Source organism: Misgurnus anguillicaudatus, chromosome 19, assembly GCF_027580225.2.
Source record: "Misgurnus anguillicaudatus chromosome 19, ASM2758022v2, whole genome shotgun sequence".
NCBI lineage: Eukaryota > Metazoa > Chordata > Actinopteri > Cypriniformes > Cobitidae > Misgurnus > Misgurnus anguillicaudatus.
The window spans coordinates 47,409,101-47,434,650 of record NC_073355.2 but is presented as its reverse complement, the minus strand read 5'-3'; the positions used below and the strand labels follow the sequence as shown (position 1 = coordinate 47,434,650).

The 25,550-nt window shown below is 37.2% G+C and overlaps 1 protein-coding gene across 9 annotated transcripts in view; it reads right to left on the bottom strand.

Annotated features, from left to right (window-relative positions):
• The window catches only part of LOC129436739 (RNA binding protein fox-1 homolog 3), a 295,528-nt gene that overhangs the window by 30,247 nt on the left and 239,731 nt on the right, over window positions 1-25,550 (bottom strand). For 8 of the 9 annotated variants that reach the window (XM_073857800.1, XM_073857794.1, XM_073857795.1 and 5 more), the window contains 5 exons: window positions 13,664-13,915; window positions 8,890-9,027; window positions 3,492-3,545; window positions 816-908; window positions 73-133 (listed from right to left, as the gene is read on the bottom strand). In XM_073857800.1, coding sequence (XP_073713901.1) covers window positions 73-133; window positions 816-908; window positions 3,492-3,545; window positions 8,890-9,027; window positions 13,664-13,882 — 565 coding nt within the window. In that variant the 5' untranslated portion in view covers window positions 13,883-13,915. The remainder of the gene's footprint in view (window positions 1-72; window positions 134-815; window positions 909-3,491; window positions 3,546-8,889; window positions 9,028-13,663; window positions 13,916-25,550) is intronic. The other variant, XM_073857798.1, reaches the window with a different exon arrangement.

The following is a 25,550-nucleotide window of genomic DNA, read 5'->3' as shown; positions in this document are numbered from 1 at the left end:
GTTAAAATAACATCTGTCAGCGATGGTCAAGAGTAAACCGCCAGGACTGTTAGTCTTGTTTGAGGAGCTTACTGTTTGTGTACGAGTTTACTGCTTTCTTATTTGTCATCACTCTGGCTGTGGCGTTGTTCACCTGGGAGAAAGAGAGACAGAGAGATTTAAAAATACATCAAAACCACAAGAGTAAAAGTACCCGCTCATGCACAACATGCATATATGTCAGCATATCTCACGCCTTTTACTGTAATGACCCACAATGCATCTCTTCAAAGCTCTCTGAACCAAATCTAACCACACACACACAATACATTACAGAATATGCTGCAATATTATGAAATTTCTCTGGAAGATGAGATATTATATAATAAAAATGATGATATATATACTGTGCAAGCAATAAGAGATACAAATATACCCAATATATGATCTGATTGATTCATACTGCTTGTGCATCATCCAATGAGAGATGACGATGACGAAAATTCAAAAGATTCAGTCCAGCTTTAATATTTTCCTCAGATTATAAATAAAGTTAAAGGAATATTCTGGGTTATTTTCATAAATTATCTCCTTATGTTTTATTTCTTGAAGCATACCCATTTTGGAGTGATTTCCATCATGTTTCCATGCGACAAGTCATACATAAACTATCTTAAATTGCATTTCATTTAACCCAGAATATTTCTTCCATACATAAACACACATGCATGGACAAGAAGCGTGCAGATGCTCTCGGGAGAAATCTCAGGATGAGGACAGGAAATGAGGTCAGCGGGCAGGAATGAGGGAAGGAGAGAAGGGAAAAAGGAAAGCACCTCGATTTTACGTCCTTCTACGATTGTACCGTTTAGTTTCTCCCGCGCGCGATCTGCATCTGTGCTCGTTTCAAACGTTACAAAGCCAAAGCCCTGATGATGCACGGAGTGAAGCAAGGGGATAAAGAGAGAGAGAGAGAAACAACATTGAAAGGGTTTGGAGAGCGTTAGGAGCACACGACATGAAGAAAGATGAGGAATTAGGATGAAAGAGTTTGCATGTAAAACAAGCATTTCTTTACCAAACTAACACTTTAATTTGATAAGTTAAGTGTGAATGGATGAGTTGCAGAGGAGAGAGAAAGAGAGAGGAATGATTTGAGAGAGAAAAAAAATGAGGGCAAAATTAATCCTTTAGACATTTCACACGACTGCATTTCTCAGCCCTCTGTGTTTTATCATGCAATAATTAGCTTACACAGAGGGGTAAAACAGACCCCATTTTTCAACAAGGACAAACATATTGAATGCAAATTGCTGCTTCGTAGAAAATAGATTGTTTATTAATGGGCCGGTCGGTTCATTATACAGCGATGCTGGTGGTCGGGACAGCAAGGCATCATGGGTAATGGGCTTTGTAGGACACACAACGAGCAGATCGGGCTGTTCTCTTCATCATATCGAGCTGTGGGGGGAAAACATCATTGTGTTGTGTTGTATTGTGTGCTTTACAATTGGCCCCGAACACAAGTACGGGTACAGTGTTGGATAATGATCACGACACACAGTAATGTGATCGGTTCAAACTTCATTATTTCTGTGTACTGGGATTTAATTACATCAGAGGAACAAGTGAAAAGAATTTAAAGGGAAAATAATGAATCGTATTTACACCCTAATGTCATTTTAAACCGTTATGATTTTCTCTTTGTTAGAACAACAAAATAAAAAAAATCTTCCATTTTCTTATATTCAAATTTCCAGAAAAAGAAAGTTAAGAGACAATGACATCATTTGTATTTTGGGGTGTATTATCGCTTTAAATAGGTTAAAGAATAAATAAGATTACAGCTGTACTGATATTGCATTTTTCCACATATACCGATAGCCGATTATTTAAACTGATATCTGTCGATATTAATCGTTTTATAGTGTTTAAGTTAACTTGCATAAACTAAATTCTGAAGATTACATTTTCTGAATGTTGTTTGTTTATATAATTACCATTAATATTTAACATTAAACTAGTGATGTTTCTTTATATTTTTATCGCCGACAGTAAAAAAAGCTTTTATTCGATAGTAAAAAAATTCATTTTATTGTCCGATAGTATTGTCCGATCGGCCAACAGTTAAAAAATTGCTTTTATCGGCCAATTGCAAAAAAAAACGATTTTATTGACCAAAAGTAAAAAAAGCTTTTATCAGCCGATAGATTTTTTTATTTGATAGTAACCCCCCCGCTTTTATCCGCGGATAGTAAAAAAATATTTTAATCGGCCAATTGTAAAAAAAAACTCTTTATTGGCCAATAGTAAAAAAAAAATGCTCTAATCCGATAGTAAAAAAATTGCTTTTATCGTCCGATAGTGAAAAAAATATTTTTATCGGCCAATAGTTAAAAAAAATGCTTTTTTCAGCCAATAGTAAAAAAAGCTTTTATCGACCGATAGTTAAAATCATGCTTTCATCCGATAGTCAAATAATTGCTTGTATCATCCTATAGTAAAAAAAAACGCTTTTAATGGCCAATAGTTAAAAAAATTGCTTTTATCGGCCAATTGTAAAAAAACAATTTTATTGACCAAAATTTAAAAAAAAGTTTACCGGCCGATAGTTACAAAATTTTCTTTTATCGGCCAAATGTAAAAAACCCTCTTTTATTGGCCAAAAGAAAAAAAAGCTTTTATCGGCCAATAGTAAAAAATGCTTTTATTCGATAGTAAAAAAATTGCTTTTATCGGCCGATAGTAAAACAAAAACGCTTTTATTGGCCAATAGAAAAAAATTGCTTTTATCCGATAGTAAAAATAATTGCTTGTATCGTTCGATAGTAAAAAAAAAAACGCTTTTAATGGCCAATAGTTAAAAAATTGCTTTTAACGGCCAATTGTAAAAAAAGCTTTTATTGGCCAATAGTAAAAAAAGCTTTTATTGGCCGATAGTTAAAAAAATGCTTTTATCTGATAGTAAAATAATTGCTTGTCCGATAGTAAAAAAAACGCTTTTAATGGCCAATTGTAAAGAAAACACTTTTATTGACCAAAAGTAAAAAAGCTTTTATTGGCCGATAGTTAAAAAAATGCTTTTATCGGCCAAATGTAAAAAAGTTTTTATTGGCCAAAAATAAAAAAAGTTTTTATCGGCCAATACTAAAAAAATGCTTTTATCGTCTGATAGAAAAAAACGTATTTACTGTATAAGATGATAGTAAAAAATATTTTTATTTTATTGGCCCATAGAGATTATTGGAAGCTATATCGGTGCATCTCTACATAAGATAAGTCAAGATTTATTACTACATCAGGTCCAGATAAAGAGACCGGCAGTGACCTCTGGTACGGCAAGATCACCATACTTATACGCACTTTCATGTCTGTTTTGTTCTTTGACTTTTTCGTCTTTAATCTGACTCGAGGAAGATCAAACCAGCGCCTCTGAGCCAATAAAGGAGTTCAGCAGAGACAGAAAGATCATGACAACCACACAAACAGAGAGAAGAAAGAGTCATTCAAACCTTTGATCCCCTTTCATTAAAGATAATCTCCACGTCTAAGATCTTCCCAAATTGCTGCAGAAAAGAAGAGAGAGAGAAAGAGAGAGAGAGAAGAAAGATGAAGGAGATCGAGATAAATTGATTAGAAGTCTCTCACTGCGTCCATGAGAAAGTTGAGCTTGAATCCTGAGATGAAATAACAACATTATAGCACATAGATGAAAATTACATAACACACAGAATACACATGGCAGACTTCCTAAAATAACATTTAAAGACTTTAGATTATGTAAAACTTTCGTAATTTTGTTATTGCACATAGCATCAGTAAGTGTATCCAGGTCTCTGGCGTGAGGTCTGTGGTTGGAGGTCTCTGACGTGAGTCTCAGCAGACAATTTAAATACCTTCACATTTATTTCACTATTTACGCTTATGACAAGCTTTTGTTTTGCTTTCTCCCTCTTTTCTCTCTCTCTCTATCTCTGTTGTGTGCTATCATTCCTGAGGGGGGAACATTCAGCAATCTTCGATTGAGCTTGCGTGCTGTTCAGATCGTTAGAAAACGCAGGGATGAGGGACGAGCCCAAGCTCATCTAATGAGCTCAAAGCGAGAGAGGCTTTTAATTGCTGTCTGCGATGGCCATATTATTTCATTAAAAGAAATTTACGCTGTCAGGCGTGCTTCATTGCCATCATTCGGAAAAAAATGCCAGAGTTCTGCGCTGGATAACGAGAGATAGTTTGATGCTAGAATTTCGGCAGTACAACAGAATGACCACAAAAAAAGAGAAAAGATGACAAATCAGCGTTACAGATTTAACACTGGTGAACTTTACATGAGGGATCGATTTTGACCAAAAAAGAGCTGCCGAAGATCCGAAGAGGAACATGTGAGATATCAACACACAGTCGTATAACAACATAAACGGATCTCACGTGAATTCATATTCATTCGTATTTTACGAATTGTAAAAATGTGTACAATGTGAGTACTGCATAAACGTATGAAAAAAACCCACTCCTAACATCACGGGGCAAAAGCTTATCATAAAACAACATATAAATATGGTCGTATGAAAGTATACGAATGAGCTACGTCGTAATATATGTACGAATTGCCATGCGACAGCGTTGAAGAAAAATAATTAATTTTATGTTTTTATTTCTCCTAGACAGGAATGAGACCTAATAGAAAGGAAACTGAAACTAAACACATGATGTACTGCACATATGTGTTGAGTAACTAGACAATATTTGTGACTATACAATAAATCCTAATAGTCTTATTTTAGAAATCTCAAACTGTGCTCAAAAAGTCTCGCTATGAACTCAAAATAAAAATAAATGGCACGAGTACATAATGAAATACATTTACAAACACTCGTCTCCTGTGTGAGACTCTATTGGGTCTCATGAGCTATAAAAGCCTTGTTCACGTGATTGTTTAATACATAATGTTATTGCTCATCCAATCAGCATCAGCGTGAAACTGTGGGCTGATATCTATCAATTTCCTCGAATGAATGCACATTTTGCGGAGGGTTCAAACACACCCACACAAACACATTAACTCCCTGGCGAGAGCGCCATGTGTGTGATGGGCTTTTCCCTGGCCAGCGTGTGGCAGATGCTAATTGTTTTAACCAGGCGTAATGGACCATTGATGGAGATTAATTCTTTTGAGGGGAAATTTATGTATGTTGCGATGTTTTCCTCCGAGCATGCTCTGTCGGATGTATACATGCAATGCATTGTGGGGAATGATTTGTCCTAGTTTAGCATTAAACGGTTTAGTACCTGGTCACATTAGAACGATTAATGCCTTAGACCACCATGAAACCACTCGATTTGTTTTGTGTAATGATATAATGAGCATTTATAAAGTGTCTTTTTATCAAAATACAACCAAAAACACCGAACATTTGTATGCAAGATTAAAAAAACTAAATAAAATAAAGTGTCCTTAAAGAGTTCAAGATGTGTTTAGTGACAAAAGAGGTCAACACTTTTACCTTAAAGGGGACATATCATTTTTACATGTTTAAAAAATATACATAACATTTTCCATGTTTAAGTGCTATAACTGGGTCACCAGTGTTTCTATGAACCTAGAAAATATGAAAAAGATCATCCCAGTTTTGGTAAACCATTCTCTTCAAGCATGTGAAAAAATAGATCATTAAAATTTGGCTCCCCTTGTGATGTCAGAAGGGGATCTTATTTTAATAATACCACCCTTAATCCAACCATGGTACTGCCATTTAGTGCAAAGAAAGATAGATAGATATAGATAGATGGATAGATGGATAGATGGATAGATAGATAGATAGATAGATAGATAGATAGATAGATAGATAGATAGATAGATAGATAGATAGATAGATAGATAGATAGATAGATAGATAGATAGATGGATAGATGGATAGAGGGAGAGAGGGAGAGAGGGAGAGAGAAAGAGAAAAAAATTGACAGCACAATTGAATTTAGTGCAAAGAAAGATGGATAGATATAGATAGATGGATAGATAGATGAATAGATAGATAGATAGATAGATAGATAGATAGATAGATAGATAGATAGATAGATAGATAGATAGATAGATAGATAGATAGATAGATAGATAGATAGATAGATAGATGGATAGAGGGAGAGAGGGAAAGAGAAAGAGAAAATATTTGACAGCACAACTGGGTTTTAATTTGAGTTTTGCCATTATGATGATCAGTGTTTGCATAAGTTCATCAACTCTTTTGCATTTAAAATATTTTGTATGCAATATTTTTGCTCAGACCTGCAAAGTGGCAATTTTAACATGCTATAATAAATTATCTATATGGTATATTTAGCTAGAACTTCACATATACTCTGGGGACACCAAACATTTATTTTACATCTTAAAGAAGTATTTTGAAATATCCCCTTTAAAAAGTAATTATTGTCTGAAAATTGATTCTTTTTACAATTCATCTACATATTGTATATAAAAGAGTGAGAAATAAATATGGGATAATCATTAAAACGGCTTGAATTGGCTTAAGACTTTTGCGCAGTACTGTGTACTATATTACATTACACTACATTTATGCATTTGTCAGATGCTTTAATCCAAAGCGACTTACAAAGATAAGTAGAAATACATAAGGCAGAGGCCTTGAAAATAAAATATGTTCAGATATTATTAACAGATAAGTGCAACGGGGGATTCACAGAAACAGCACGTACATGCAATTGAATAAATATGATCGAGGTGGTCGAGATAAACCAGTCTGAACCAGCATGGAAATACACGCTGGTCTTGCAATTCGGCTGATTAATGACCAGCTAGAAACTCTTTAAATCCAGGCACTCTCATCACAAAGTATCCTGGCAAAAACCTCATGCAGGCATTCACGTGAATTTGCATCTGCAAATCAAAGCGCTATTGAGAAGAGCCCAGACAGAGAGAGAGCCGTGTATCTACTGATGTCTTCTGATTGGAGAGTTTGCTCTTCCCAGTGATTCACTGAAGTGTAACCGCTCAGATGGGTTGGGATCGAAGCACATTCCCTAATTCCATCTCTTGAAAGTGAGAACGCCGCAGGTGGAATGCTAACACAGTGGGAAAGCCTGAGATGAAGGTAAGACACCCTTTGAGCAGAAGAAAAGTCCCCAAAGCTGCCACAGACCCATGGGTTTTACGTCGTTTCCTACCTCACATTTCCATATGGACATCCTCTGTAATAACCCACTCGACTCCACGCCACCGTGTATAATGAGCCCCTCGCTCCGATCTCATTAGCGACTCCCAGACTCCACACTTTAGCCATGCGACGCTAACCTGACAGCCCACTCATTTTGCTTTGACTCTCTGTTAGCCAAGCAGCTAATTAGCAACACTGCTAAGGAAACCTTCGGCCCCGCTCGCCGCAGGCTAAATCTCCATTAGCCGTGAGGCTAATCAAAGGCGCCAAGCTTTGTTTAGCGCAGGAGTGAGTCATTAGCGGTGGGCTTTCTTCAATCTGCGCAGGCAGATGGAGTGATTACAGGATGAGGCGGCGGGATTACGTGAGCCGTGAAGGCTACGGTATGGCCATATTGCCTTTGTTTACTTTCCGTCCAACTTTTGAAACACACACAAAGCCCTGTAGAGCTTCGGAGCAATTACAGCCAAGCGCGATCAGTTTGGCCCTAATACTAAACATAAGCCCTCGGAGAGCGAAACGGGGTCGGATTATCTTCCTCGGAGGTGCCAACTTGCTTAATAGTGATTAAACAAACATCCCCAGCCATCCATATCGCGCGTGTACGTGCATGGCCGTTCCCCGGAAAAGCCCCCTGAGTTTGCATCGTATATCTCCGGACCACCTATACACAACGCCTGCGAGCTACTGTAATTACTGTGTTGATTTGGCTTACGCGGGCCTGGCAGCCTCGGAGAACAATAATCCAGCTATCAGAGTGCATGATGGGTAAAGAGAGAGAGGCCACGGAGCACGCCGTACGTGATTTATACGGCTGCGCTGCAGTCTGTGCTGTAATTAACAAAATCTTTGTGAGAGAGCCAGTGGCCGACACCAGCCAAACTAATGAGGGCGGTTTAAAACCGCGAGCTGCTGACGGCCCATTTACATGATTGAAATGATTTACGGAAAATCGCAGGAAAACTGCGAACCCCGTGCGCACCTGACTTGGTGAATCTGTCTTCTGTATCCTACAGCTTTGTTGGGAGAAAGGTAATTTGGTCAATTTGGAGATTCTGTGTCTTTGCTAAATGTTTACTGTGCTCGCATTACCATGTTTCAAATAATCCTGGCAGTCATTACCTTCATATTTAGCTAAATGATATACATAGTTGTAGTTGGTTTTATAGGGCCAGTCGATACTGATCGTATTATCTCAGTGATTTCTAAATTAATTGTGATACATGGTAAATGTGACCCTGGACCACAAAACCAGTCATAAGCCACACGGGTATATTTGTGGCAATAGCCCACAATACACTGTATGGGTCACAATTATCGATTTTTCTTTTTTCATGAATATATTTAGTAAATTTCCTGCCGTAAATATAATTTAATTTTCTAAAAAAAATTTATTGCATCCTCAGATTCCAGATTTTGGCCAAATATTGTCCCATCCTTACAAACCATACATCAATGGAAAGCTTATTTACTTAGCATTTAGATGATGTATAAATCTGAATGTGAAAAATTTTGACTGGTTTTGGGGTCACAAATAACTTTGTGTTTTCTACAAAGTGGAATAAATGTTACTTGCAAGTCGGACGTCTCATGTGAGAAGTCCCTTACGGAAATTACAATGGTTTTCCCAAAGTTAAAACCAAACAAACAAACATAACCATGGTTTTTCCAATAAAACATTCAGACAAATGACCACGTTCGACACGTTCAAAGTCTGTCAGGACATCACAGGACTCACCCCGAACATCTGCCGTAAATCCGGATCCCGGAAGCGGAAGGGAATGTTGGAGACGTGCAATCTCTTGGGTTGCTGTTTTTCTGAGGAGTCTGAGAGCATCAGCTGTTGGGAAACTACAGTTTGCGTCACGTCGTCTGTCTGTCCAGAGAAAGAGAGAAACAGAGACGTCCGTTCATCAGCTCGTAGCTGCAGGTCAGACTCACGATGAATGAAAAATAAAGGATAGTAACTAATCCTACTTATCACTGAAGATCATAACTCACTCCAGCGCTAAACTGACGCTGACTTATGATGACCTACCTGAGGTCATACATCTACAATATCATTATTAATCTCTACCTGTTAGTGTCTCAAACACACACACATATGCGTGCACACACAACACACACGCACACAGCACAGTGTGAAGTTCTCGGGTGGAGGAGCGGAGCCATTGGCTCAATGTTTTTATCATTATGTTGATGATCCGCCACAAATGAAACATCAGACGTCTATGATAGATGTTTTCACTCGTCGTTGACTCGCCCAAGCAGAACACACACACGCACTAACACACACACACATACAAACACGCACACGCAAACACATTTTCTCATGCTGGCTTACGACACCATGTCATCGAAATGTTGTCATTAGCGAAAAAAATGTTCAGATTTATTCACGCGAACGCGCCAACACACCATCAACAAAACTCATGGGCTTCATCAAAACATCAACATTATTGCATTAGTATGAAAACACACATGCACACGCATGCACACACGCACAAGTTTGTGTAGAAAAATGGACAATGTCATTAAGCGATCACCTTTTTTATGAAGTATCACATTTTTGGCACTTAGTGACATTTTTGTTCGGCACAGTTTGCCTTATTACTCTAATGCGTCTGTTTTATTTCACTTTATTCAACCAAATATCCCAAATACACTCTTTTTCTTACGTATGCCGAGCGCACACCGGTGCTGGAATCCCGCGGCCCGTGATTTATGATCACGCACACGCGTGTGCATGCAGAAACATGCAGTACATCATTCATTATTACACACACAGACTTTGGCTGTAGGACAGGGTGTGATACATCGTTCTCATTTATCTCCCAACATTAATCACCCCCGCATCATCATCATCACCATCATCACCATAACCACCATCGCCTTTATTGTTGCCATTATCATAATCACTGTCCCCGCAGTAACGCCGCTCATTTGCACTCTTTTATGACTCTCGTCTGCTCTGACACGTCGTGTTCTCACTCGCAGCTGTTTGATTCCATCTCTCTCACTGGGTTTCTGAGAGAGGCCTTATCTATCCATCAAATGACAAAAATGACAAAACATCAGATACGTGACCCTGGGTGTGAAATCCAGGTTAAAGTCCCCCTGTGGGGAAAATCTGTTTTTTATTGTTGTTTATATGTCTATGTGGTGTTTCTAATATGCTAACAAGCCAAGTGCAAATTCATCATTCAACACCATCGCTGAGTATTTTCTCCATATAATTAGAGACAGTGTCATTCCCGCGGTTTAAAATCTTTTTGGTTTTCAACGTCGTAAACATGTAACCAATCACATCAACACAGTTGAAAGCATGGATCAGCAGTTCGAGTCATAGATATTATGTATGGATGCTGAAACGATTGCAGTACTGAGAGCAACTGTGATGCTCACACATTGTTTATATCAGCGCTTTAAATATTAGTGCTGCAAACGTGCAGCATTGTGTGAACCTGAACTTAACAGTTATGTGTCTAAAAGTGCAGAATGTAGCATCTATTTACATTTATATCTATGGTACGAGGTGGTGGGAAAGGTGGCGGGGACTTATTTGCATATTCATATCTATTGTCCGAGCTGTGCGATTGAGTAGATGCCAGCTAATCTGTACGTTGTGATTGGTCTGAATACCTCTGACGTCAGCTGGAAACGTGACGCTCTTACCATGTTTGAAAGATTTGGTTCCTAATAAGGAGTTAACTTACAGACGAAGCAGAAGGAATTATGATAATGTCGGTCTTGTCTACATCACCAATCCCAGGAAGTAAACTGTTGCCTACAATCCATGTGTTTGTTGTAGTCCAAGAAAAGAGATTTACGTTGGAGAGGATAACTCGTGTATTTGTTTACTTTGGGGTTTGTACCTTTTGTATATCGTTAACATGTACTAATACACACTTACACACCAAAGGAAATGTAAAAATGTGAATCGGACAATAAGTGCTCTAAGCGATTGAGTAGAGGCTGGGACAAATGAACATATTAATATCTATGGTCCGAGCTGTGCGATTATGTAGAGGCGGAGACTAAATTGCATATTAATATCTATAGTCTGAGCTGTGCAATTGAGTAGAGGTAGAGACTAATTTGGATATTCATGTCTATGGTCTGAGCTGTTCAATTGAAGAAAGGTGGAGACTAATTCGCATATTAATATCTATGGTCCGAGCTGTGCGATTGAGAAGAGGCGGAGACTAATTTGCATATTATTATCTATGGGCCGAGCTGTGTGATTCAGTAGAGGCGGGGACTAATTCGCATATTCATATCCATGGTCAGAGCTGTGCGATTGAGAAGAGGCAGGACTAATTCGCATATTATTATCTATGGGCCGAGCTGTGTGATTCAGTAGAGGCGGGGACTAATTCGCAGATTCATATTTATGGTCCGAGCTGTGTGATTGAGTAGAGGCGGGACTAATTCGCATATTCATATCTATAGTATGAGCTGTGCAATTGAGTAGAGGCGGAGACTAATACGCATGTTCATATCTATAGTTCGATCCGTGCGATAGAAACATAGCGCAACACGCCATAACCTGAAAACCACGCCCCCCAGGGGGGAGGGGAAACAATCCATCCGTCTCAATTTCTCCTTAAAGGCTGAGTTTTATGGCTCGACAGCTTATAAAAACTTATTTCTGTGTTTTTTGGCTTGTTAGCTGTACACATTGTCAAACAGCAGCTTTTAGGCATTATTCAGTTTTTTGTTATAAGCCAGAAATGACAAGGAGGCGGCCTCTCGCAATACAAAGTCAATGGAGATGGTTAGATTGTTTCCCCCTCCGATGGGCGTGTTTTCAAACTAGGATAACTGCACACTGTCTCTATTGAGCAGAGGCGGAGACTAATTTGCATATTAAAATCTATGGTCCGGGCTGTGCGATTGATTAGAGGAGGACACTAATTCAGATATTAATATCTACAGTATGAGCTGTGCAATTGAGTAGAGATGGGACTAATTTGCATATTAATATCTATAGTCTGAGCTGTGCGATTGACAAGAGGCGGATACTAATTTGCATATTCATAGATCTGCGTTTACGAAATAAGGTAAGGGTGTAGAGTTAAATTCAAGCTGTTTTAAAGAAATTACTGTGACAAACAAAACTTTTACATATGCTATTATGATGCTTTAAATGAGTTTTAACTCATAACATTATTGACTACAGGGGGACTTTAAAGTCTCTTAATCTAATGATGAGATTTGCAGCATCAAAGTTTGATTTCCAATTGATTTCAATCTTTGACATGATCTTACTCAGTCAATATGAAAGATATCAAGATAATATTTTCACAGAATTATCTTTACATAAAATTGTATAATTTTACTGTAAAAAACAGCATTGTAAAAATATTATCATAAAAGTAGTCCATAGTAAAGATGCTCAATGCACACGGGTTGTAAAAATATGTACTGTAGGCAGTACCCTTTAAAAATGTCCTAATATGTACCATTAGGTAGAGATACATAGTATTTTTCTAATAAAACTAGTAGTTCAGTAACAGTTTTCGTGGTTGTTAGAAGGTTTGGGTATGAACCGACAGTGCATCTATAACACAGCGAGATGAGAATTCACAGTGCTAACCGAGATAAAACAAAAAGCGTGTCCACCTTTCTGCCACGCTAAATTATTAATGCTACAAAATGTACACAATCATCTGAAGAGAAATAAAACACACCAGAGAAAACAAAATAAAAAACACATTTAACCTTCATTCATTATTTCAATAATAACCCGTCTTTCTTTTTCTTATTCTCTCTCTACACACAAACACATTTCTCTTGTATTTATTTTTGTAAGTGTTATATTGTAAATGTTCTGTTTAATGACTGAATGCACAACCACAAAAGCTACAATAAATGATTATACAGCTACGGTTAATTGTCTACAACCCCGTATGAAAAATCCACCAGTTCAAAAGCATTACACCGGGTCACCTACTAGAAACGTCCCTGCATATCTGGCTGTTCATGCATGTAAACATGGAGCAGAAGTGATGTAACCATACATTGCAGTAATGTATGTCAGTGTCAGCATGTGTCAGGATGAGGAGAGGTAAACATGACATCCAGTAACGGTGATAATGTCATTATAACAGCACTGAACCCGACACATCATCACACTGGAGTCAAATGATCTCATTATTTTAGACAGCGGACCGTCTCATTGTCCTATTCATACACCTGTCTGACTCTATTCCTCTATCTGAATATATGATGAAAAGTTGGGATGGTGTGATTATGGCAAATGACCCTCATCCGACACCTTTAGCTGTTTTGGGACACCGTTGTGTTCATAAAGTCAAGTGAGGTTTCTATGATAGCCAATACCAATCCTAATTGATTTCTTAATAATCATTTCTGGTGTAATTGTGCATGATAGTGCAGTGAAGAAGTCTTTGTAATCAAAAATGACTTTCGTTCATGGCTAAATTGCTTTATTGTATCTGCACTTCCATGTTAAATATGTGTGCACAGTGTTTGGTGATGTCACACACCGTTGTCGTGTTGGTACTGCTGGAGATGTCTGGCGTGTTGCTGTCACCGTTGGCCAGCTCGCTGTGTATCTGTGTCGGCGTGTAAAGCGTCAGGCTGTGATCCGGGACGCGGCTCTGTGCCGTGTAGTCTTGCGTGGGAAGGGCGTGCGGCGTGGTGAACTCGGCTGGGATTCCGTTCTGAGCCGGATGGGCGTACTGCGGGGTGAAAGTCTGCGCCATTGCGTCTGCGGGACTGCTGGCCTCCTGGTTACCCTGAAAACATCAATGCACATGAAACAATGCATTAACCCCCTGCAGGATTCCTATATATATGACCATATGTTGGATTTGAACAATGCAGCACGTGTCAGAGCGAGGCTTCAGTGATGCATTTTATCCGTTCAATTCTCTGATGGAGCGGTGAGGGAATATGGCTGCCCTGCGCTTTTAACAGACCATTAACGTAACTATCACATCTCACAGATGATGAGAGAGATATTACAGATGAACAGGACTTTGTTTTGCAGAACACAAGAGTTTTCACAAGACTCAAAGGTTTATATCCGTTGGGATTTTCAACAAGGCAGAAAACAAAGAAATGGTTTCTTGCTAATGTTTATAACAATCAACTCTCAGTCCAGAACAGTAAACCTATTGTGTTGACATACAAAAGCCTTCTGTTCGGTGTTAGGGAACCTATATTGACACTAAATAGAAGATAAACTGCAGTTTGATAGTGTACGAAAGACGAAGGTATACTAGGGCCGTCCGCGTGCCATCCGCATTATGTTATTTTCGTCATCAGGAGGGTCCCCGGACAGTATGCGTACAACAGCACATGCACGAGAAAATATTGAGACGGGACACTCCACTAAAAACAACTACAAAAAGTAATAGCATTTGCACAAAAAACATAATCTTTTCTTCATTTTTCCACTTCTTCCAAAAACAGAAAGCTGTGAAGCATTTTCGTCACCATAATGTTTGATTCCTGTCCTTTTTTTTACTTTTGTTTGCAATGGTGGATCCACTATACTTTTCTTAATCTATTCTTCATTTTTTAACTCATTCCCCCCAGCCTTTTTTTGAAAAGTTGCCCGCAAGCATTATTTGTAAAGTTTCACAAAATGCCTTCCAGGAAAAAGTTCTTGTAAAAATATATAAACATACAAATATATCAAATGAAAGAACAGACCATTTTCTTTCAAATAAGTAATAAACAAACAAACAAACAAAAGAGGGAAAAACCTTTTCATCCTATCTATATTTTTTCTCTGCTTATAAACTCTTAAATACTTTAAAGAAAAGTATTTTTCTTTAAAAATAAATTAAAAAAATAATTAATTAAAATTTTCTGAAAGAATTTTGTTAGAGATCAGATTCAGAATGATTATCGAAACATAAACAGAGTTTAAAATTAGTAATAACATTTTTGCTTCAGTTTTTTATAAATTAAAAATTTATATTATTACGGAGGTGAACTAGAGTGGGAAATTACGACAGTTACAAGTATTCTCCAGCGACTCTAGGGGTCGCTGTTTGACAAAAATGCTGAAAATGCATAGAGCGGCTTTAATTGACAAGTTAACTCGGCAATGGTGGGGAAAGAATTAATGTAATGTAAAAGTCTCAAATCAGTGCTGCCCTGACAGCCTGGTAGAGTAATAATTTGAATAGGAAATAATTTGTATTGTGTATGTATTGAACACGGCCATCCGCGCATAGTCGCGGTTGAGTATACTTTGAAAGCTGCACGGACACGGAAAAAAAGTATACCCAGCCGTTAAGTAGCTAATTAAATTTAAGGGCGGTTTCGCGGACAGGGTTTATCCTAGTCCCAGACTAAAATACATGTTTAAGCTCCTTAATTTAAAAACATCTTGTACTAATATCTTAACATATATCACTGCCGCTGGTTTGCCTCAAGATGCTCACCAGTGTTGTTTTTTGTAAGTTATGTTTGTAAAAACTTGTTAAATGTCTTAAAGACGGAGTGCACGATATCTGAAAAACGCTTTGGAAAAGAGAGTCGAGCCAACTACCAAAACATACTTGTAGCCAATCAGCAGTAAGGGGCGTGTCTACCAACCGACATCATTGCCTGGGTTGCGTATGTGTGGTGCCGGTCTATCAAAAGAAGGTCCAGATTCTATTGTTTAGGTGATTTCAAATGTCAACATTGGCTTTCAGATATCATGGACCCTGCCTTTAATATATCCAAGGTCTAGTCCTGGATTAATCTAAACACTGTTCGGGAAACCGCTCCTAAGTCTATTAAACAGAGCAATAATAAAAAATAGGGATGTACCGAAAACTATTTGGCCAAAAATAGCAAAATATAAAGCATTTTTGGTGTTTGCCTTTATGTATTTGCATTGTGTATGTTTTCTCATAAGTTTGAGAATGCATTGAGTTTAAAATGAACCCGGCTTCTCAAACTTATAAAAACGAGAGAGCCGTATTCATGGTAAAAACATAAACAATACAAACACAAAACATACCAGGTTCCTGCTCTTGGGGTTGTGTTGGTCCTACAGGATTTCCTGCTCTGGTAACATGACTGCATGATATTGATTTTGTTTAAATGCCGGTTTATGGCTAGACGATCCCTGCGTAGTGATTGGCCACCCACATAAACTCCGCCTCCTCAGACAAAAGAAAAAAGCTTGTCCCTTCTGCTGCACATCTCACACTTACATAACTCTTCAACATTTCACCAAATTAAGGTATTTACTAAAAAAATTACAAATTTAACGGGAAACACGACTGTTTTAAAACCAAAAATTTATAAAAATGTTGCTAATGACATCACATTACAACCTGCTACTAAAATATTTAGGTTACGATTTGCTGGAGGAAATGGGGAGGATTATCCCACCCCATATTTTATAACCTAGCCAAAGACAATAAATTTTTTTAAATACCTATGACATGACTAAAGTGACATTTGTGAAAATAATGTTGGCAAAATAAATGATAAAAATTGTACCGAACAATAAAATTTTTGATGACGCGATCAAAAAGCATCGGGTAAAGTGAGAGACACGCAATAGTTTCGGTTGCCAAATGCACCCCTAAAAATCCATGTAGTTAGTTTAAATGAACCTTGCTTCTCAAACTTATGAAAATGAGTGGGCCATATTCATGGTAAAAACATACACAATGCGAATACATAAAGGCAAAAGCAGATGCATGTGATTCAGATTTTGCATCTGAGCTCTTTATCTATTTAATTAGAAAATTAGAGAAGTAAGCTTAAAAATAACTACTGGTAATAAAATATATAAACTGTAAAATGATGAATAAGTGGTTCACATACTCTAAAAAAAATAGCAGGCAGTATACAGTCGAGTGAAATTAGATAAATTGAAACACTTTTTTTTTTACCATTCATCATAATAAAAATATGAATTAGACTCGTTTAGCTGAATTGGCCCTACAGTATAACATCTGTGCACTATGCAGTATGGTAGTATGGTAGAGCACAGTAATCATTTACAGGTACCTGCTCAAAAACAACAACACAATCCAACACACTTAACAGTTCTGATGTTTCACACTTTCATGACGCAACATAAACGCAGTACAAAGCCCAGTTGAGTTTCAAAGCAGATGGCAGTGAAGTGCAACACACACACTTACACACAGATAGTCTACACTATTAAAGGGCGATGCTCCGAGCCACACAGGGAGCTTATTAGTGAAACACAAAGCAACGCTCGCTGCTGTGTGATCTTTACTGTGACTCTGAAGTGTGAGACAAACATGTTTTCAGAGGAGAGATGAACCAGAGGAGAATAAAGACCCTGATAAATCACAGCTGAACTGTAGACACCTTCAACAAGTGCCCTCAAATACCCCGACATCAGACAGATGATAAGTACTGAGCAGAAACCACGAGACCGAGCACTTTGGGTTGCCTGAGGTCTCTAAAACTGAAAGAAGACAAACTTTGGCATTTGCACTTTGATATTTTGTATTTGTTTTCATGTCATGCCATGACCAAAGTGAATGAGCGAGCGAGCGAGTGTTTGTGTTTGAGAGAGAGCACGTTATTAAAATCTTCACACTTTTCATACAGAGACATTAAACTGAGAAATAATCATAAATGTAAGTTTATATAGGGGATCGAATGAATGTACATAATTATTTCCTGAAAGTCAACTTCTTAAAGAAGACATATCATGAAAATCTGACTTTTTCCATGTTTAAGTGCTATAATTTTGTCTCCAGTGCTTCTATCAACCTAGTAAATGTGAATAAGATCAACCCAGTAACTTAATTTTAGTAAACCGTTCTCTGCAAGCATTTGAAAAAATAGATCATTAAAATCTGTCTCCCCCTGTGATGTCAGAAGGGGATAATACCATCCCGCCCCTTAATCTGCACTATCCAACCACGACACTGCCATTTAGAGCAGAGATCAGCTCATTTGCATTTTAAAGGACACACCCCAAATGGCACATTTTGGTCACACCCACAATATTGCAATTTTAACATTATAATAAATTATCTATATGATATTTTGAGCTAAAACTTCATATGCGTACTCTGGGGAAACCAAAGATTTATTTGAGTCTTGTGAAATGTCCCCTTTAACTGATGTACAATAAAAAGGTAAAGATGTGTTGGCTTTAGTCTGGTGTGGTATGACATGGTGAGTATATATTGACAGATTTTATTCCTCTAGCCGTCGGGGTTGTGTTGGTCCTGCAGGATTTCCTGCTCTGGTAACATGACCGCATGATATTGATTTAGTTTAAATGCCTGTTTATGGCTAGACGATCCCTGCGCAGTGATTGGCCACCCACATAAACTCCGCCTCCTCAGACAGAAGAACAAACAGCTCGTCTCTTCTGCTGCACCTTTCACACTCCTAAAACTCTTTAACATTTCTCAAAATGAAGGTGTTTACAAAACAAATTACTCATTTAATGGAAAACAAGACTTTACTTGATGTTTTAAAAAAATTATACAAATCTTGTTAATGACACCACATCACAACCTGCTAATAAAATATTTGTAGGGACAGGGTGCGATTTGCTGTCTTTATATCCCTGACATATTATTTTAAAGGATTTTGCAGCCAAAGACAGTAACATTTGTTAAATGCCCATGAAATGACTAAAGTGACATTTGTGAAAATATTGTTGCCAAAATAAATCATACGAATTTTAAAGAAAAATAACATTTTTGATGACGCAATCAAATAGCAACAAAAATAATTATTTTAGAGGGTTTTGCAACTAAAGACAGTCAAATTGGTTAAATACGCATTTAAATTGTGAAATTTGTGAAAATAAGGCATTTTAACAACTGACTTATAACAAAAAAAAGTGAAATGACTGAACCTAAACATAAGAGCACATGATAAAAATGTGCTCATTTACAAGAAAAAATGTCAGACGTTTTGCATCTGAACTTTTCATATGCAGTAATATATATAAAACTTACTTAACACAACCTATTACTCAAAATATTTAACATCACAACTGTTTACAGTATAAACATGATGTACATCAAAACGAGGTTAAAAACCCGAAAACACGAAAAATATTCCTTGTTGCATTTATTTTTTTAGGTTTAATCAATTTAAAGGTGCAGTGTGTAATTTTTAAAAGGATCTCTTGACAGAAATGCAAAATAATATACAAAAATATATTAACATGGGTGTATAAAGATCTTTTTATAATGACCTGTGATGTTTTTATTACCTTAGAATGAGATTTTTTTTATCTACATACACCGATGGTCCCCTTATGTGGAAGTCGCCATTTTGTGCTGCCATGTTTCTACAGAAGCCCCTAACGGACAAACTTTTTTACTAAGTTGTCTCCGTCAATGACATGTTTGTCCGGTGGCAGCTACTGTAGCTTCTCTATGCGTTTCAAAAGCGAGGGGTGAGCAGTGGACTGAGCCGTTGGTTGCAATTAGCAACCTCACCACTAGATGCCGCTAAAATTTACACACTGCACCTTTAAGTTATAAATTATAAGTTGAAATAAACAAATTTAACGTTATTTTTTTATGTAAAGCAAATGAATTGTAAATTCAAGTTGATTAAACTTAAACAATTAAATGAAACAATTAATTTTTTACAGTGTGGTCCAGTCCCAAAACTCAGTTTTATTTGTAAGATTAAGATAGAGGATAAAAATGATCATGAATAGCATAATTATGGCATTGTGTCAGTGAAACAGCTGTGAATGAGAGCGTGGTCCATGCGGACTGGACTCAGATCAGTTTTAATTATCAGTGACAAGCTGCATGTCACCTGTGCGGTCAGAAGCTCACGCCCCGCTGCTTTCATCTCAAACCTGTTCATTATCACCTGAAATAAAAACCACTAACAGGCAAACTACAACACAATCGCTGAGGTCCAGATGGAGGATTTCCTCCAATTACAGAAAAACAACAGGACAAAAGACGAAGTCTCTCTCTCTCTCTCTCTCTCTCTCAGTCAGGTGGTCTTATTAGTCTTCATTGTGTGCCGCTGAGAACCCACAGTGTCGTTTTTACACCTCATTTGTGGGAAAATACGTTTGGAAAAACAAACAGCATGTCTGTCCTCAGTGCCAGCGTGCAAAGCTGTTGGATTTCCCTCAGAAAATCAAACTTCTCTCGGTTTTTCATCATCTCTCCATCATCTACAGCTGTGTTGTTTGACTTTAATATTAGCCTATCAGCATGTGGAGAGATGTTATTGGAAACTTGTCTGGCTCATAGGTTGATCTTTCATAGCTCAAGAGACTTAAGTTAAAAGCATTAATATAAAAAACACACAAATGAAGTAAGAGTACGGAGCAATAAGGCATTTGATATAAAATGTTGTGATTTTTCTAACGTAAATCTCTGTGTGTCATACAAACACTAACAAGAAATCCTTCGGTCTTTAACATCGTGTCTCTGTGTGTGTTTTGTGATCGAGCGGTGTTATAACGTACAGAAGGCATAAGAGGTCCGTCGTTCCTCTGAGACCAACGCCGAAAGTGTCTTAATAAAGCAAAGAGACAGAAGATCATTTTAAAGTCTTATGACACAAAGTGAAGCCTCCTGTCAGCTCTCAGAGGACCTGAAGAATCATAACACAACAAATACAAACAATAATAACTCTGCTGGTATTAACCTCTCTCCAAACACCCACTGATGCTCGCGAGCTCACGCTGACAACCAGAATTCAATTTGTCAGTTATGACGGTCTGAACCCAAATAAATGTAATATTTCTTCAAATTCAATTAGGAAATAAGCCAAAGAAGAGATTTCTTCAGCAGGATCAAGCCAGAAGATCTAAACACAGCTGGGACGTTTTATTAATCACATCCGACTGAAATTTAGAAGATTCATAAACAAATTCAACTTTAATATGCTTTAATAAGCAGTTTGAATATCTACTGGTCTGTTACTTTTAATTTGGCAGACACTTTTATCTAAAGTGACTTAAAGCAAATAGTTTTCATCAGTATCTTTCTAACCCACGACATCTGCCTAATAACTTAGCTTCAGGTTAACTTCCATTAGTTGCATTATCTCATTACTAATCGAAGTTTTTAAAATGTAATTCTATTTACAACAAAAGAAAATATTAAAGAAAGTCTCACTTTTTTGGGTGAACACCTTTAACCATCAATAGATGCTTCATACAGCATGAGCTGTGCACTATAAAGTCGGATGTTTTTTCTTTATACAGCTTGGTCAAAAGCAATGCGAGCTAGATCACGTGACGACAGTAAAATTGTGTGATGATTGACAGGATGATAATGGAGGAAAAAGCTAAAAAAAAATGTTTTTTAATAAAGGTTTTTTTTCTTTCTTTAATATGTCTTTGTTTTATTGTTGTTGGGTTTTCATAATATATAAAAGTAATAAACCACAAACTAAGCATCTGTTTTAAAGTAAGGGGTCTTATTATTTCTGTAACAATGCATATTACTGTCATATCATCTGGTTTATTTGCTTAGTTAACAACGAATAATGTTAAAACTGATCAAGGTCTAAAGTTGAAGATATCTTTGGTAAAATTTCCTCACTAGCAGATCCCTGAAGACTGAGAAATTCATTAGGTTTGGTTATTTATATTTTGACATTTAAAGACATTTTACTATTTAAAAACTAGACAAACTTTTTATTTAACTCAGAGTGTGGCTTTTGCACTTTTTAAAGTATACTTCGACTACTCTAATTTAGTTATAATAAATGAAAAAAAATCTAATTGAATAGATGTTTAGGCTTCTATCTGATTACTCTGTTAATATGGAGAAAATTATTCAAATAATTGAAGCCCTAGTTTACCATCTTAAAAACAAGTTCACAACAAAACAACCTTCAATGACATTTTAAGTGTTGCTTTATTAAATTAAGAAATAAAGGAGAATGAGTCCCTGTGGAGAGCATCTGTGATCAGACGCTATAATCAGAACTGAGTCTGTTTAAACATGCAGATCATTGAAGATCTAATCAGATCACAGAAAAACTCACTTAGAGAATATATATATATATATATATAAAACTGCTGTCACAAATCTGTCACATATGACTTTCTTTATTCCTTAACTCCAAGGCTATACTTATGGTTATGGTTAATCTACACAAGCTGGGGAAGGACAATTCGGCATCTCCAATTCACCTAACCTGCATGTCTTTGGACCCACGGTGACGCAACGAGAAGAGCATTCAGAGCACCACCTTTCTAAACATGATAGCATCAATAAAGAATAACAGGAAAAAAAACAATGTATTGTGACATGCCTTTTGTGTCAGTAAATTCACTAAAGGTTCACCTGGTGGTAACCCGTAAATGAACGAGGACTGTCATTGTTTCCAATGGAAAAAACAAACCACATAGGTGTCATTTAAACATTTAAATTGGAAGATGTAAAGGGTAGTACCTCTTAGATTGAGAAGTTACAAGGCGTGGTGCATGATTTTTGAGAAACACTTTGGAAAAGGGAGTCGGGCAAGTACCAAAAAACATTGACTTTCAGGGATCGTGTACCCCGCCTTTAAAGGTAAAATACATACCTATAAATAGTACATTTAGATAATTAGTAAAAGTTTTTTTTTTCAACTACAAAAAAAATCTGCCAAATTCCTAATAAAAATCCTGTTTTTATTTGCATTTATTTATTGAAAATTTAGATGTTTTAACATATATTTTAGAAACAATTCAAACGTTAATATTTGATGGAATAACCCTGATTTTTAATCACATCTTTCACGTGTGCTTTCATGCTCTGAGTCTTATAGACCCCTCCAAGGTTCACGTCACAGGCGGTTCCCACTGCGCATGTCGGGGTCAGAAAAGTCATTACAGCAAATAGAGTTGCGTATTATTCGGTATCGTCAAGAATGCCTACTTACGTCGTGGGCTGTGAAAATCGCACCAGGTCTTCCGTTAAGTTTTCGCAATTATTGCAGAATCTCAAAAACAAAAAAATACAACATCTGCGTCTGCAAGCAAAACGTGCAGACTGGAACAATGCAAAGATCAAAGAGGCTGGTGTTTGTAGTGCTCACTTCATTTCAGGTAAGTCATTATTTTTAGCCCTGTTAGATTAAATTATAAAGCCTTGATTGTATGAACAGTTTGACCCCATGCTGCGCGCACACCCGATAGTCATTCAATGTTTACAAACCTTGAAGGGGTCTATACGTTGCTATTGTGTTGGGGTGACTATTTGTAGTTGAACCTGAGGTTCACTGTTGGAAGTCAACAGACACTGGACTGAAATGATAACATGTAGACATTATTATAAAAGGCAAAACTGAAGTGATCTATCATTTTTTCAGTGGCTGCTTTACTTGTACACATGCAATGAATTAAAATGCATCTTTATTTGACGCATAAGCCAAACAACTGAAAGTATCTTGCACGTCAAAAAGGGGGAACCCAGAGCCATGTGCACGTCAAAATATTCAAACATAAACAGGCTTTTAGATCATGCATCTTGAATGAGCGTTTTTAATTTATATCAATTTACAAAAAAATCTAATGTGATTATAACAAGATTTATAAAAATGATTTGTCAGTAGCGGTCCACTGGTTGAGAATCACACTACACTAAGGCACTGTGCTGCCTCCCAAAAAATGATTCAAGTACTTAAATAAAGCTGTACAGTATTTCTTATCATGTGATGGTGTAGATGTTACAGTGTCTTGAATATCTGTGACACACAACAGAGACCATTGTCAACATTACAGTACAAAGATACATGGTGCTCAAGCTATTTCACATTTGTGTCATCACACTGAGTTCTGGAGATACAACACTTTTAGATATCTTGGTCTGATTTTAAACAGAAAAAAACTATTTTACGCTCCCGTTCTTTCTGTGTTTTTAAAGCTTTCATTGTGTTTACAGTGCACAATATATCATGTTTCACGTGTAAAAAAGCGATATTTTTCACACAATTTACTTATCTGTATACCACTTTTTTCACTGTCCTAAAAACGGGCTGATATCTTCCTTGTTCTAAGAAGTTCCTCCATCAGAAATAAGTATCTACTTCTGATTGTGTAGTTTGTTTAGTGTGTTGTGATTCGATCAGCTTAGCTTGCTGTTAGCTTAGCTGGCGACTGACGTATTACTGTGGGCGGAGTTTAGTCAAAAACTGTTCTAATGACATCATTAAAGCAGGAAATAGAGGGCTGTAGTCCAAACCGGCTGATCACCGTAGACTTTGAAAGGCGAATTCTGTTAAAGAAAATATCGCCTGGCAGTGAACTTTGAGCTTTATTATTTTACAGGTATTATTTATGCCATTATAGCAACATTACACACTATCTAAAGTTTGAAAAATGGGATCAGGAAGAATGTGACCTTTAAGAATTTACCAACCAAATGGTATCCTTTATTATCCTTTATATGTGCTTGGTATTTAAACTCTTTGACACACTAGCTGATATTACAGAAGAAACTAAAGAATCTCTCTAACACATTTCACTTTATATTATATAATATAAGATGTATTATATAAGGCCTGTAAGTGTCCAATGCACCCGCATACAGTGTGTGCGTTTGTGTGTGTCTGTGTGTTAGTGCAGTGCTCCAGACACAGCAGTCATGAGCTCTAATGAGACAAAGTTGAAAAGTAAAAGCAAAGTATGATGCAAACTGACCGAACCCTTACACTACACCTCATTACTGACCTGCAGAGAGAGAGAGAGAGAGAGAGAGAGAGAGAGAGAGAGAGAGAGAGAGAGAGAGAGAGAGAGAGAGAGAGCAGATGTTATTGGTTTAGTTCAATTAAATGCTCTGAATTAAATTGAGGGTTGGTGACCACACAGTTTCCAATAACAGAGCCATTGTGTGTGTGTGTTTGTGTGTCGTTGCGTGTGTGCATGCATGTGTGTGTGTGTGTGTGTTCTGATCAATGCATCAATGTTTCTCTCTGTACACTTCAAGTAATTGTTTTCAGCACTACACACTACTGAGGGACTCAAATCAATCAGTGAATCTCAGATTATTGCTCAATCTCAGGGTTGTTTGCACTAAAACAGCGATGTTGCATTCTGTCACGCTGTTAAGTGTTTGAAATATTCGCTTGTTACCGGAAGAGCGAAGGTTTTTTGAAAAGATCCGAGCTGCTGTCACGCCTCTGAAGAATTACATCACTTATAAACTACGTACGCGCTGTAAAATAATGCATGAATAAAAATGTAAAAATCTGCCCTTAGGCTTTTCATGCAAGATGTACGATATACAGTAATGCTATAAAGAGGAATGATTGAGGTCTTTACACATGTATAGACGTGCTAACTGTGGTATAAGGGGTCAAAGTGTGCATGGCTGAATTACTACCTCAAGAATTTATTTCCAACGAGTCAATGGTCAGTTAATTATTCCATAAAAAAGTGTTTTATCTCAGTACATTGCCTCACTGATCTGGAGACGGATGAAATATGGTCAC